This window comes from Phoca vitulina, unplaced genomic scaffold, assembly GCF_004348235.1.
Source record: "Phoca vitulina isolate PV1807 unplaced genomic scaffold, GSC_HSeal_1.0 scaffold45, whole genome shotgun sequence".
NCBI classification, from domain to species: Eukaryota; Metazoa; Chordata; class Mammalia; order Carnivora; family Phocidae; genus Phoca; species Phoca vitulina.
Window position 1 is genome coordinate 5,857,421 of NW_022589748.1, and position 15,629 is coordinate 5,873,049.

The 15,629-nt window shown below is 42.7% G+C and overlaps 1 protein-coding gene across 2 annotated transcripts in view; it reads left to right on the forward strand.

The window, feature by feature from the left end:
- Positions 1–15,629, forward strand: part of AUTS2 (activator of transcription and developmental regulator AUTS2) — a 1,108,223-nt gene that overhangs the window by 270,162 nt on the left and 822,432 nt on the right. For both annotated transcript variants that reach the window (XM_032430787.1, XM_032430788.1), the window contains exon 2: positions 1,330–1,542. In XM_032430787.1, the coding sequence (XP_032286678.1) occupies positions 1,330–1,542 (213 nt within the window). The remainder of the gene's footprint in view (positions 1–1,329; positions 1,543–15,629) is intronic.

Consider the following 15,629-nt stretch of genomic DNA (forward strand, 5'->3'; position numbering starts at 1 on the left):
GTCCTTTAACTAGAAAAGGGAGGGGTGTGGAAGGTAGGGCTTTGAGGCCGAGGCAAAGCAGATGTAAATGTCCAAGCTCCCAAACTAATGGCGATGGCTGATTTGGGGAAAGACCTCAAAGAGTAGCGTGTATGTCAAGTGGGCAGTACTGGATATCGGGAGGCAGTAGGATAGTGAACTACCTTGGGACTACTGGCTATAAGGGGGGGGGAGGGGAGAAAGGGGGGTAAAGAGAGAGAGAGGTATTTTAAGGAGAAAATGGGTAAAGGGAAAATTTTGTCTTAGTTTTTATTGTTTGAATGTACATTCATTTAGGACCACAGAAAACAATTTATTTATACGGAGGCGAGGTTCCATGAAGGAGCATTTTCAGTGTAAATAGGATCATATCCACTCATTTACAAACGACTGAGTGCCAAATCTTTTAAATTTCAGGGCTTCATGTGTACATTTCTCAGGGTTCAAAGGACATTCGCACGTATCCTACCAGTGGTGTACTTCAAGTCTCCTAATGAATAATGTCAGTGTCAGGCTTTGGACCCAGGTCTTTTGGTATTTCCGTAGGTGCTGAGCTGCCTGCAGGCACAGAATTCACTGGATCCTGTGGCCTGAAATGTCCACCTGTAGTCTGTGAAGCTGCTGCTTCCTATTCCAGGACACCCATTACGTTTCTCCTACCTTCCCACCCCCCAGCCACACACAAAGCAATAAATGAAAAGTGGCTGTAGATCTTGGTGATAATATTGTTGTTACATTTTGCAAAGAACTGGGAATTAAGGATGCTCAGAGGAACTTGTGGTAAAAATGTATAATGCATTAAGGAAGCATTTTAATCATATGAATTGATAGTTTCTTTCTTGCTGGCTCACATCCACCTGGCCCTGGTATGTTCAGGCTTTTGCCTTTTTTTTTTTTTTTTTTTTTTTTAAATCATGCACGCACTTAGTACTCCTTTTCTGAAACATAATTGATGTACCAACTTGGAAAGTGAGTGTATTGAGCCTCCTTGGGGAATGTCATTGTGTGCTGCTGGACCTAGCAGAGAATCAAATTGAAAGCCACTAAGCAGTGAAATCACTTTTAATGGACAGATGCTTTGTGCTTTGTTGACTTTTCTGCCCAACAAGAATGGAAAGGATATATTTGTGGTGGCATTAGGGATTCAGAAAAATTGAGAGCCCCGTTTCTTAGTTTTAGTTGTTCTCCTCTTCCTATCTCCCTTCCTGCTTTCCCTCTCCTTTCTTGTAATCCCATTTAGCCTGTATTTTGGGTGTGACCCTGGACGCATATATAACCATCACTTCCCTCTCCTTCTCTTCTTCTCTATAGAAAGATGTAGCACTTAAGCCTCAGGAACGTGTGGAGAAACGCCAGACCCCTCTGACCAAGAAGAAACGAGAAGCACTTACCAACGGCCTGTCCTTTCATTCTAAGAAGAGCAGACTCAGCCACCCACACCACTACGGCTCGGATCGAGAAAATGACCGCAATCTCTGCCAGCACCTTGGGAAGAGAAAGAAAATGCCTAAGGGACTCAGGCAGGTGAGGAGGCGTGGGTTTGTTCTTCTCTGTGGCTGCGAAATCCCTTCCTCAGGTGCCTGCCTCTCTGCGGTTCTTCGTGCCAGGTGGAGAAGACCTCCTTGGTGGGCTGCTGGAGAGTCACCCCACAGAGCTGTGTACTTGCTTCTAACAGAGTATACCAAGCCCAGCTCAGTGTTTTATTACGATTTGAAACTTCAGTGTCGGTTCCTTTTTATCAGATGTCCTATGTGCTATAAAGCTTGACGCTGGTGCTACTTGTGTGTGGGGCAGACTGACTGGACTCTTGATGCTCGTCAAGGTAGACTGGCTTGTAGGGCAGAGATCTTCATAATTGGGACAGAACGGAACGGGCAGGTGTGATCGCGTCCATTGTGGGTCTCAGGGTTCTGAGGTGCTAAAAATGGCTGTCTGCAAGCAGGCAGTACCTTGCATAGATTTATATATTCCAGAGCAGCTCAAATATTGCGGCGTGTGGGAGAGCAGTGGTGAAGAAATGAAATAGCCTTTCGGTTCTTCAGCTGTTCTCTGTAGTCCATAATTCAAGACTGTCTTCGCAATCTGCTGATTGTATGAAAGTCTGGTAGTAGGGCTTACTGGTCTGTTAATAATTAGGTTTCAGTGATCCACAAGAAAATATAGCTCTTGGCATTTGGGAGCCTTTCTGCCTGTGGAAATCCCCACATGAGATAGATTAATAATGAGAAACAAAGCTGTTTATAGCAATTTTTTTTCCTGCACAAATCCAGAGGCTTTAGTGCCTGCCGAGTTACCTGTGTCCTGGGTGTGTTTTGTTTTTGGCGGGACCACTGGGTGGGAATGACTGTTACTTGGAGGAAGCAGAGGAAGGGAGTGTGGTTCACAGAGCAGGTGCTGCTAATTAGAAGCTGAACAGGTAATTTCCAGTTTGCAGATGTTTCTTTGCAGAGGGAGAAATCTGGGATCATACAAAACAGTGGTTCCCAAAAGTTCACAGATCATTAGTAATCCTATCGTGAGCATTATTAAACACAAATTCTGGCCCCTCCTTAGGACCTAATGCCCCTAGGGATCTAGGGGCAAGCCACCGAACTCTGTGGTCTTAGATTTTCTATTTGATAATGGCCAGGCCACTTTGGAAATGATTCTTATAAATCATCAAGAGTGTATTTTTGGTATAAGTTTTACTGAAAAGATTGGAAGGACCCAAAACTTCAGTATGACCTAGTTTCTAATAAGTATGGAGTCCGAGGTCAGCCTGTTGGGTAATGAGGGATATATTCCCAAGAAAACATCCAGAGTGGTGGATGTCAGCATGGACACAGAAGGATCTCAGGGAAGTGTCCCCACATCTGACACACAGGGCAGGTTTTCTGAAGATACATACATGTCCTGAAATGAAATGCCAGATTGGAGTTCTAATAGTAATTATTAACATTTATCTAATGCATACCATGTGACCGTCATTAACGAGGGAGTTTATATAATCTGTAATTCTCACAGTCACCCTGGGTAGTAGGTAATATGATGTTGACTTTCCAGATGGGGAAACTGGAGGTCAAAGAGTTAAAGTGACTTGTCTCAGGCCACTTAGCAATGAGGTACAGAGCCAGGGCTTAGACCCTGGTTTCTCTATGTTGCTCTCTTTCCCTGTATATTCTGTCTCCCTTGTTTGAGATAAGGATTGAGCATGAAGAGAAAGAGAGCCCCAGGTCATCGGTTGCAGGTGTCTCCAAGTATTTCTAGGAACAGTGTGAGTAGTTTGGTCATAAGGAGCGACTTTGGTTATAGAAATGGTCTGTGAGGGCCTAAAAAGAAACCCGATAATCTACCAAGTTCAGCGAGCAGAGAAAGAGCTGAAAAGTTTGAAAGCAACCACATTTGTATGAAGTTTTTTTGTTGTTGTTTTTTGTTTTTTTTTAGTAAACTGTTTCAAGAAAGAGAGTGGAGCGAGGGAGGAAGGGCTAGGTTCTATAAAAGCTGATGTTCCTGTGGTATTTGTGACTCCCAACCCATGCCTCTCTGTATGAGATCGGTGAGAAAGGTAATTATTATCCATGGAGAGAGGTTGCAGCACAACCACCATCTCTCCCCCAGGCCCTCCCTCCCTCCTGCCCTTTCAGGCAAGAAACCAATTTAATTCAGAGTCTACACTAAAGTGTGGTTCCTTATCCTTGACTCTCTTACTCCCAGACCTGGTCTGACTTTTCCATTCTCTGTTCTCAAAATTCTTCTTTCTGCTTTGTCCTCTGGTGATCATAAAAGAAGACAAGGACTTGTATATCTCAAATTCAAGTAGCTTTTGGTCCTAATGGTTAACCTTCTGGTATAAGTGGTATCTGAAATCAAAGCTATCCTTATTTTAGGCAAAATATTTGAAAAGCAATTTTTTTTTGACTCACTCCTCATGAATCATGGAGAAGGAAAGAATGAGTTGTACCTTTTTGGTCTATGTAAGAGTTTTCAAAACAAGTGGTGTTTTTCTTATCTTCAGTGTTGATGCCAAAATATACTCCCCAAATCAAGTGCTATTTTTCTAGTAGGAAGGGAAGCAGAAGTTGATAACTGAAATAAAGCTCTACCACTTTTCATTTGTAGTCTTCCTAGAATCACATGTACTGTTTTGAAACCCGGAGCAAATCACTGTCCATTGCTGCCCATCTGGAAAATGAGGGGTTTGGTCTAGGTGATTTCTCGGGCTCCTCTCTCTGAGTTTCAATGGTTCTTTAAATTTATGACCAACCCAGAGATTACATAGCATTTTCAAGGTCTGTGAAGGAAGACTGCTGTAGGCCCAAGCGTAATTTTGGTTTGGAGTCTGTAATTGATAGTTTCTGTGAAGACATTTAAAGGAGAGACGTGTGAGGGAGAGGCATGGCTACATGTGTGTTGCGGACGCGTGCCATCTGTTGTGTGATCATTGGTAAAAGGTGACACACAAGTGTTGGAGGGCCACCGTAGACGTTCAGAAGCTTGTGCTGAGGGTCTTGCCAGATGCCTGTACACGTCGCAGTTACCGTTCCCCTTACCTTCGCCTCGTCCGAGACAAAAGTAGCTGAATCTGACCGTCTTAGCTGGGAGGGGCCTTGAGGTGAGAGTGTCCTTGAGGAGAATTTCTAAATTAATGGATTGTTGCTTAGTGCCTCTTATTGAGGGAGGTATAGTCGGGGGAACTACAGAGGAAAGAGGGCTGTAGGAGGTGAGAATTTAGTCTTTATTTTTGACTCGGTGAGAGTGGATTAGGTTTGCATCTTATTAGGAAGTGGTACTTCCTGAGCAGGCACCTTAATGCACAGCTTTCCTGTAATTATGGGAAGATGTTACTCCTTCGTGGAGAGGAAATAATAGGATTTTTTTTTTTTTTTCTGAGAATCCATTGAAGGCAACTAATCTTTTTACTGTGAGAGTACAATTGTATACTTTTATAAGAGAGATGTGTAGTTCTAAAACCAAGCTGCCTTTTCCTTCTCTTCCTGATTATAAAACCTCAGTTCTCCTGGTATTTTCTCATACTGGGAAAAGAAAGCTTTTTAACTGGCACTTAACCACCCCAGTGGAACTCATTTGTTGGATTATGTTTTTAAGTATAAATATATCCTGACTTAGAAGATGCTGAGCTGGCAGCTGTCTTTCAAAATGGTTGCACTTTTTTATATGGCAAGTTTGAACATTCTCCTTAATTTCCAAAGGGGGGTTTAAAAACAAAGAAAGGAACAAGTTAACTTTTATGGAAGAATGCGTGTCTTTCTGACCCCCCCAGGCTTGTATTTGTTTTACACAGAACTATTTGCTCATGATGTGAGCATCCAGATATTATGTTTAAAAGGTTTTAGCTTGTACTAATAAGGATGTGGTAGGGCTTCCCCCCCACCCCCACCACCATCTCTACTTAGACTTGGGAGGGGGAAACCAAAATAGAGGCTGCCCAGGCCGTCCCTGTAAGGAGCCTTGTTCTCTAACTGCAAGACTAAGTCTCAGTGCAGCCCCAGAAGGACACAATGACATGACATGCTGCCAAACCTTGGAGCCAGCAGAGGACTTCCTCAGAAGCATTTTTGGAAAACTTAACCCGTCCTAGGGCTTTGGGTTTTCTTACATTATGTCTCACTTCTAGACCATGGGAGAGGATTTAAAATTTTACTACTTTGTAGTTGAAAACACAGAGAGCAAAGGGGTTTTAAAATTAGAGAAGCAAGGAAGAAATGTTGATGGGAGTTCAGAGAACTCTCAGATTTGGCTAGGCATGGGTGTTTCTAAAACTCCATATAGTCCATTAGCCTGTCTTTCCTCTCTCTAGTAGGAACCCAACCAGAGGAAATAGGCTTTAGTGAAGTACGAGCAATTCTTAGGCCATACGAACTCTTCCAACAAGCAGATATCAGGATCGGTCATCAAAGTAAATCCCAGAGCCTCTCTCCTAACTGAATTTTAGTTTCCAAAACTACACTCAGCTAAGGGCTGGACTTCTTAGAGAAAGAGGCAACCTACTGAGATTGCTTAGAGCCACAGGAGGATCCCATTTGAGAGGGAAATAAAGGAGTTTGGGAATATTTCAGGAGCCCAGCAGGTAGACTCTGACCTTGCTGGTGAGAATGGCTTTTCTGTGGTTTAAAAATCTTTATACAAGTTGATCTGGGTGGGTATTGCTTGTAAGGAATGGAAATTTGCTCCTCTCCCTGAAAATCTACTATGGTGGAATCAGACTTGTTGGAGGATTTGTAGGTGCTGACATTGTAGCTACCAAAAATGTATACTGGTGTCTAGAAGAAGAGGGATTGGTCCCAGTGCCAAGTCTTTAAAGTTAGAGCTATTGTTAGAGCCGTGGGGGTTGCATCTGCCTTGTGTATTGCCATTGCGTGTTGGCCTTATTTGGAATAAGTGGTTGTGTTGGTGGAACAGAAGGGCGCAGGTGACCAAGCCACCCAGCTGTGCTTGCATCCATCATGCTGGAGCAGTCTATCTGCTCAGGCTCTTTCCCGGTGAGAGCATTTACAACCAGAAGCTGATCCTTTATTTCAGTGTGACTGACTCAGGTTGTCTGAGGACTTCTCTGTGACATTGTTGCTAGTAGAAATTAACTTGCAAAGGAGGATTTATAAGGGACAACTTTGATTAAACAGATCCAGTTCAAGTCATATTTCTGAAGGCCAGCTAATTAGTTTCGGGTATAAAAATCCAGGCTGAGGTCACACAGGTATTTATCCAGCTTGACTCTAGAGCCTACAGATTTCTGGAAATCAGAGCATTTGAAACACTAATGCAATTAGGGATTATACTTTAGTAATGAAAAGACATATGAACTTCGCTAGGTGCTCTTTCATAAATACATTTGTTACTATGGTTAAATAACTGAAGGTACATTGAGCTAGTGTCAAGAAACTGAGCTGCAATTAAATCATTTTTACTTCCTACTTCAGAATTTCAAGTTTAATGTGTTTCTTGGGATTTCATTTGCTTTTTTCAAAAATTGTGTTGTCATGTGAAGGTTACAAACTGAGATAGTAAATAAAATCCTCTATTTTTCCTTCTGATTAATTTAAGTTGCACATTATTTTTTTCCCTTTGCCTTAAAACTACAGAAGTAGAAATAAAACCAGATGATAAAAGAACTAGGAGGAGAAAGATTGGCTTAATAACCACTGTTGGAATTTTGATTAACTCAAAATATGAATAAGATGTCAGATTTTAACATTAGTTTTGAGGAACCCACAATACAGGCTTGTCTCTGTTCCAAATTAGTGCTGTATAATAATAAGTTATATGAAGTTTGTTTTGTTTTGTTTTGTTTTTGTTTTTGTTTTAACTTTGGACTTTGGAGGCAATGACAGTTTATTTTTTGAGTTTTAGAATTTTTGTTTTGTGTCTCCTGACTCCATAGCTTGTTGTCTGGGATATAGTCCATCAGCCCTGGATGTTGGTAAGAGTGATAATAAGCATCACTTGACCTCAGACAGATGTTTGGAGTGATACGGCCAGTAATAAATCTTATCCCAAGTGATATAGATGTTTTTAATTAACATTTAGCAAAAATTGACTAGAAGAGGACATAGCACATTGACTACCACCTCATAAAACAAAACCTACAGAGAGAAAATAGGCTGAATTGGAAAAGGAACTGCCATTAAAAAAATGGACAGTAACTCCGCTTGAGCGATCCTGAGACCTATAGAAATTGCTGTGTTTAAAAAAAAAAAAACCAAACCAAACAGTGGCATTCACTAAACCCCAAGAATATGTATGTGTATGTGGAACTTTATTAAGGGCCATTTAAATTGTATATATTGTTAGAGGAGTAAGAAGGACAAAGTGAGAGAAAGGATTCTCAACTCTGCCCACCATCAGCCCCTGCGGTACGGGTGATTGAGGGCTGAGGGAGCGTGTTTTCCCTTCACACTGCATTTTCGATAGTTGATGGGGTTCGACAGAACTCCCTTTCTTTATTTAAAACTGCATTTTATGTTAATTTTAAGTCTTCCCCTCTTCTGATGATATGATGTTATCTGCATGTGGCCAGATCTTAGTTGCAAAACGTGAAACAAGCCCCCATGTGTTCTGCATTCTAATCTCTGCTCGCAGCACCCCCGTCTCCACACAAGCCTGCACATGACAGGTAACGAGTGGGAGGTGGGAGCGAGTGGGTGGCTGTGTGGTTTGCAGTGTTGGTGGTGGGGAGCTGAGCAGATGGCTGTGATAGCCACGTGTTGCGAGATTCCCGTGGGAGTTGATGGTGGTGACAGGCGACTCACAATGTGCTATTTACAGTTTGGGTTTGCAGTCTTTAAGTGACATCTGAATGCTCTTTAGCAACTGCTTTCATTACTGCCTTTCGAGGAGCTGCTAATTGAAAATGAAATTGTGGGTGGGCTTTAAGGCAGGCACAGGCAGCTCTCCGTGGTAAGTGTTGCTTGAGAACTGTCGGAGGTCTTGATGCCCAATTTGTAATTCTTTTTCCAAGGAGGAAAAGCCAAAGGTGCATTTGAAGATTCAGTATGTGCTCATAGGCAGAGCTGTCTCCTCCTGCCCAGAGAGCCAAATATGCACTCAGTGGGCTGGAAACCAAGCCATCTGCCCATGGCTCACCTTTGTATGGTTCTTGTTAAATGTGTATGACTGTGTAAGGTTCTTATTTTAAGTATGTTAACATCTTGATTTCTCTGTTAGTTTTTTGTAGGACATCATCCTTTTCCCTCTGCTGTTCATACAGTCACTATGCAGGAGAAAACGATGATCTGATCTCTTGAACTTCGAGGTGTTATATTCAAGGTCTTGTATATAACTTTTCTTCCTCTAAGCCTTTTCCTATGATACCGTTCTGTGGAGGGCAGTTGGGGCCTCCAGGCGCAACGAGGGAAGAGGAAGGTGGTGGATTTGATTGGGCTTGGGCCGTGGATGGTGTTCTCGACTCTCTCACGTCTGCCTCCAGCTGTGTTGCTGTCATTTGTACCTCAGCTTCAGAGTTGTTAGCTGAAGCAGCAGTAGCATTTCTGAAATGGTAGCTTTCATATGTGTTGACATGTCGCATTGTTTTACTGCCCATTCTGAAAACAGCTTTGCACGGAGTAATCTTGTGCTGAACAAGGAATGACCTCCATCTTGGAAGTACCGTTAGCTCTCTTTTTAATTAAATATGAAGATAGATGCAATATTACCGTTCTTTTTAGCTTTCCCTTGAACATTTTCAGTGAACACTGTCTGAGACGAAACCATGCTAAATTCTGTGCTGTGTTTGAGGAGGACTGATACTTGCTTTTAGAGAGTCCCTGAGGCTTGGGCTGAGGGGACCTTGATGACACACCCCTTGCTGTACTTAATCCTCAGTCCCATTAGACCTGCTTTACCACAGGAACCCAACTGTTCTAATGCACTTGAGTTACTGCTGGGTCCTAACGATGTTTAAAAGAACCTATTTTGGTATTCTAAATGAATTCTAGAGCATTGCCTATTGATTGAAAGCGTTGATCATTTTATGCCCAGCAGATGTAACAGAGTTCTTGCAGGAGCTCTGGGTCTTTCCACACGTAGGGGTGTGTGTGCATCCTCACACTAGTCCTCACAAACACACACGGAGCGGAAACCAAAGTGGCTCACAAACACAGGCAGCTGCTGTCAGGGCCCGCCTGGTGCCTTTCAGGAGCCCTGCCTTGTGGCCTGCTGAAACACTCCCTGCGTTCACTGGTCACGGCTCTGCGGACGCTGCCGCTTCTCGTTCGCGTCGGCCTCCACGGATGCTGTTGTGGTGGGCCACCTGCATTGTGCAGGACACAGTTTGTGTCATGTCTTGAAATCATGTAATACCAACCTGGGGACAGGTCCTAATTGCTGGTGATGGTTCTGAGTGGCTGAGATTGGCTGTAATTAGACTGAGAGGCAATTAGCGGTATTTTCTAGATAGGGAACATACAGAATAATGTTTCTCAGAGGGTGGTCTTTGGGCCCCCCGGGTCAGAGCACCTCCTGGGCTTTCATTAACAGGCAGATTCCCGGGCATCACCTCTGACTTGTGGAGCCAGGGTCCCTTGGGTGGGGGCCAGAATGTGGCAGCAACTCCCTCAGGTGACACCAGGGCAGGTGCTGCAAGAGTCATACTTTTACATGGACGGAATGGTACTATTTTTTATTTTTAGAAAAGGGAAAAGGAACAGTATGATGTTGTTCGTAAAACTTGTAGCAAATCTTAAAAATTTTTAAATCACGTCTTGTGAGAAAATAATTTTATCAATACTAGGACCATATTCACATTCTGTGTATTTACTAATGGAGTTTTCCCCCAAAACTGGCAAAAAGAAATGTTTCTTCTAAATGCCATAGACATTATATTACAAAAAAATAATGTTTTCAAAATGGTTGCTTTTTAGCAGGAGTTTATTAGAATATAGCGTTGGTAGAATGATTATGTTGTGTTCTTCTCTCCTTAAATCTTCCAGCTCCCTCAAATAACACAGCTTTTTTTTTAATGCATATGGTAACAGGAGGTTTTTTTCATTCTACTTATTTCTTTCTTCCTTCAGCACCATGATGGTGTTGAGCTCTTAAGTTTTGTAAGTTTTACGAATCCTCCATATTACAAAAATTGGTCAGTATTCAGTGGCAGTATTGGGGGGCAGGCGTGAATGAAATCTGAAAATACTGGCTATGTATTATTGGTCGGGGAAGACCATTAACTGTCTTCTTCATTACCAAGAAAGCTTCACTTTAATAAAATGTTATGCTTGAATTACTGGTTTGGGTTCCACAAATTCAAAGGGAAATATATTCTTTCCTAAAGCCAAACAGAATGAAAGCCCTCAGAAGAATTTTTGTTGAAGTAGCAAAACCTACATTTATGATGTAACAGTTGCCTGAAGTGTGTCCACAGTAAGTGGCCTTTGTTTTGAGGGCATCGCTGTGAGACCAGAAATGCTGTTCCCTGGAGGGGATGCAAAATGACCTACTGCACAGTCACCAGTGAAGTGATCACACTGTATGAATAAGACTGTCAATAACAACTTCCGATTTAAAAAAAAAAAAATACTGTCATGCGGTTTCCCTAACTAAGAGGTAATGAGGATGATGCAAAAAGCCCCCGCCTCTCAGGTGAAATAGAAAGCTGAGTGATGGGCCCGGCACCCATTGCAGGAAGGTCGGATGGTACTTTTTGAAAGGTAAGCAGACCTGGTATAAAGTTTCAGTTCTACAAGTGGAGTTCTTCCTAGAGCTGTCTTGTACAACATAGAGACTAACGGTGTCAAACTTCTTAAATTTATTTTCTAGTTAAAAAGTGGTATAATTAAAAATACATATAAGCCCACTTGCATAGTTTAATCATGACCTGCCTCTTCCCTCCGCACATGACAACTGTAAATCTGTATTTGTCAGATGAACAGGGCAGCGGGGAAGACGGGCAGCGGCATGGAGGGGTGCGGTTGTGTCGTGCGTGCGAACCACGTCGGGGGTCCCTTGGTCCTGCAGGTTGGGTGAGGAGACGCACTGATAGATCAGAATATTGGAAGGGAAGGATGTGGACTTGAAACATCCTTTGCCCAGCGATTTCTGACACCGCTCTTCTCCACCTCCTCTTCCAACCGGACAGCCCCTCTGTCTCCTTCTTCCCTTCCTGCCTTTGAACCCGCCTTCAGGCTAGACTCTCAGCTCTTTGGTTTTCCTCTCACTGTCTTCTTCCAGACAGTGTCTCGAGCTTGCTTCCTGACCCTGCCAGAGTTGCACGGGAAACCCCTTAGGTTTGCTTTCAAAGTTACAAGTGCCACCTGCTTCCCTGGTCCCTTGACTGTGGTGGCCCTTCTCACTCAACGTTTCACTCATTGGCATTGCACTCTCTTACTAAAGGAATTTCAGGGGCCATCCAGAGCCAACTAAATGAAACATAAGCCCATTAGCGCAGGAGGAAATGTTAGGTCCGGCACAGCTTTCCAGCCGCCCCTCCTACTGCCTGCTCTCCACGAACACCACGCTGGAGCGGTGGTTGCTGTTAGCTGCCCGAGCCCCGTGCTTTCTCTCTGCTGTGCTTAATGCCGTTCCCCTGGTTTGGAATGGCTGCCTTCAGTAGTCACGTTTGTCTCTCAGCAACTACTTCAGATCTACTTCTTTCTTGAAGCTTTTATGATCTTTTCCTTCAGAATTAAATACATTTTCCTTAAAACTCCCACGATCCTTTGTTTATAACTGGGGTGACCCCAGAATTTATCACCTGATGTAGGACGTTTCTGAGAGTGAAAGAGCACTATTAATAATTACCTTGGAACAATAAGCATGATTCAGGACTTCCTGGAAAACTGGGTTATATGGTCACTCTATTTATAAGTCACTTTTGACCTTTCTCATTTTGTGCCCTGTTTTAGTGTTGGCCGTGTACAGTCCTCCTCATGTAAAGCTAAACTGCCTGAGGACGTTGCTCTCTGACACTGTGAGGGGCCCAGGCTTGTGTCACACGTAGGGAAGTAGAACTCTTGAAACCCTCTGCTGTTGCTGTGTTGAAAAACTGAGATGTGTTTCTCATGTTTCCCCATTTTCATTCTTGAACACCTTCAGTGTGTTCTCCATACCATAGCCAGTGTGATCCTTTAAAAATACGCATTTGATCGTATTACTCCCAGATGTAAGTCCTCTTAATGGCTTCTTGGTGTGTTCAAATTAAAATTCAGACTCCTATGAGCTAGAGCATTTGGTTATGCAACTCCGTTTCTGCAGTCCGCCTCCTGTTACCACCCTCTGTCACTCACTGGCTCCTGCCCTCTGACCTTCCTTCATTTCCTCCAACACGTCAGGTTCTTTCCCACCTTGGTTACGTCACACATGCAGCTCCCTCCACCTGAAGTGGGCTTCCCTCTGCTCTTTGCATCATGGGCTCTTTTTCATCTTTTGGGCCTGAGCTGAAATGTCATCTGCTCAGAGGGGCTCTTCCTGACCATATTGTTCACCCCAGGTTCTGCCTTTAGTTCTCTCTCCTATACACCCACCCTTTTTATTTCTAACAGCACAGTTTACACATTTTTTTTTTTCTGTATCCTTCCTTCATGTGTGTGCCTTCTGCTAGAATCCAGGGTCTCCTGAAGGAAAGTATTGTATCTGTTTTATCCACCCTCATGTTTGTCACGTTTGTCCCACGTTGCCTGGCACATAGAAGGTGCTTAATAATTGAAGTTGAATGAAATTTGGCACAATTATTATTTTTTTGATTGATGATGTTACTAATCACATACTCTTGTTGCATTCCAATGTTAGTTGCTTATAGAAAAACAAAAAGCCAATATAATATGACCTCTGTTTTCCCTCTTTGGGAATATGAATGTAAAATGAGATACTGATCAACATGTTCACAGGAGGAAAAAACTTACTGCAAGAGATCTCTGCCCTCCTGTGGATGCCGTCTGCTGTTTTCCCATGGAAGCTACCCGCGGTGTGTCTTCCCAGGATCCTAGCCTGTCGGAATAGCTGCACCATGGCTTGTGCGGCCAGGGAAAACTGGCCCAGGGAAACTGCAGCCTTCCACCTTCCGGTGATAATCTGAAAGCTACCTGCCAAGCAGCAGAGACAGGGAGGAAGCTAGGTGGGTGTGAGATGGAATAGACTGAGCACTCTTGTACATGCAAATATTTGTGTGGGGCTCGCTCTACTTTTTCACCATAAAGCACAAACTTATTTTTAGTATCAGAGCATGAATAGCATTCCTTGCCCTGTAAATTACTGTCCCACATGCCCTCTGTCTAAAATATTTTGACTTTAGGGGCGCCTGGGCGGCTCAGTCATTAAGAGTCTGCCTTCGGCTCAGGTCATGATCCCAGGGTCCTGGGATCGAGCTCCGCATCGGGCTCCCCGCTCTGTGGGAAGCCTGCTTCTCCTTCTCCCACTCCCCCTCTTGTGTTCCTGCTCTCGCTATCTTTGTCTCTGTCAAATAAATAAATAAAATCTTAAAAAAAAATAAAAATATTTTGACTTTATAAAACATTTTAATTTTATTCCATTTTTTAAGTGGCCTAATCAATTCATTCTCCACATATTTGCCCAGTCAGCAAACATTTACTGAGCATCCTTTGTGTGCAATTGTTATATAAGAGACTGACATAACAGAAAGGATGTATATACCCCAGTAACTCAGCCCCTGATGTGGGTACACCTTGGTAGAGCTGTCCTGGCCTTGTGCAGAACTCTTAGCGTAAGGGAGGCTGAGACTGCTGGGTTAAGTGCAGTTCAGAGGGAGACAAGTTTGAGCATCTCTTAGAGAATGATTACCTTCAGATATGTGTACTAAGTTCCTTTAAAATTGTTTCCTTCCCACCATGCCATTTTTCTTGACCTCCTCTTTGCTTTTCTAAGAAACTTTTGAGAATAATGCAATATCCTACTGATGCCATCGGTAACTGTTGGATACAGTGCTGTGTTACTTATCAGTTCTCTTGGGTTCTTAGTTTTACAGATAAAGGCATTGGAGGGTCCCACATTTTCACCTCAGCTGCAATTTATTGGGAATTACCTGGCCTAGTTATTTTATTAAAATTCTAGTGGATGTCTATTGTTTCCAAAAACTGCCATTTTTTTGGACATGGACCTCAAAACCAGGTATATTTTTTAGAAATAGCTGTGCTATGGTTACAAACCCAGTTGTAACTTCTTGCTCTGGGAACTCTTGTTATAAGAAAATCCTATTTCTTCCCAGAGGTGGAGCTGTTTATACTAATCTGCACAAAGCAGAAACAAAAATCTTTCAGTTTCTGTTATTTCTGCTTACTTACAAGTAGATGGTCATTTTCAATGCAAGTAGAACTTCAAATATTCTAAAATACTCAAAATTAATATTTGAATAGAAACTTAGATCTTACATTTAGAGTGAGAACACTGATGGGGCTTGTATAGTTAATGATCCCAGGCATAGATTGTAGATCAGTTCCCAATTTGCTAGCAAGTTGTTTTTCCTTACAAAAGATAATTTGTAAATTGCTTTTTGGGGTTTGGAAATCCTTTCTTAGCAACTGTTAGAAATAGTGGTTTCCCCGTGAATTTCTCAAAAAACTGTCCTATAAGGTTTACTCTTCTCTCATGCTCCTCACTTCCCCTTGGTATCCAATCATTAAATTTTCTTGACCATATGCTCCTATGGGTAGACATAATTTTAGGTGCATGTAGGAAACAAAATGACAAAAGTCCTGCTGGAGAGGAAATAACATTCTGGTTGATTCAGTCCTTTTAGCTACAGACCCCTTGCATTTAAATGTCCAACCCATACATTTCTTCTCAGCTTCTGGATTCATAAACCCAGGTGCTTATCACATTTTTTTTTCTACCTGGATCATCCATAAGCATTTCAAACTCAACATTGAACTCTATCGTAGTTACCCTAAATTTGCTCTTCCTCTTTTATTTCCTTCCTTAGTTAATGTGTGCACCATCCGCTGAATATCCAAGCCATGAATCTGCTCATGCCAGAAACCTGGAAATCCTACTTCTCTTCCCCTCCTCATCTTGGCACATCCTGTAGATTTATGTCCCATGTATTTCTTCCTTGTTTCTCTCCATTTACCACCTTGCACCATTTCTGCTACTGCATTGGTCATGCCCATCGTCTCTTGGTTATATTATCACAGTGGCTTCCTACCTGGCATCTAATCTCACCATTCTTC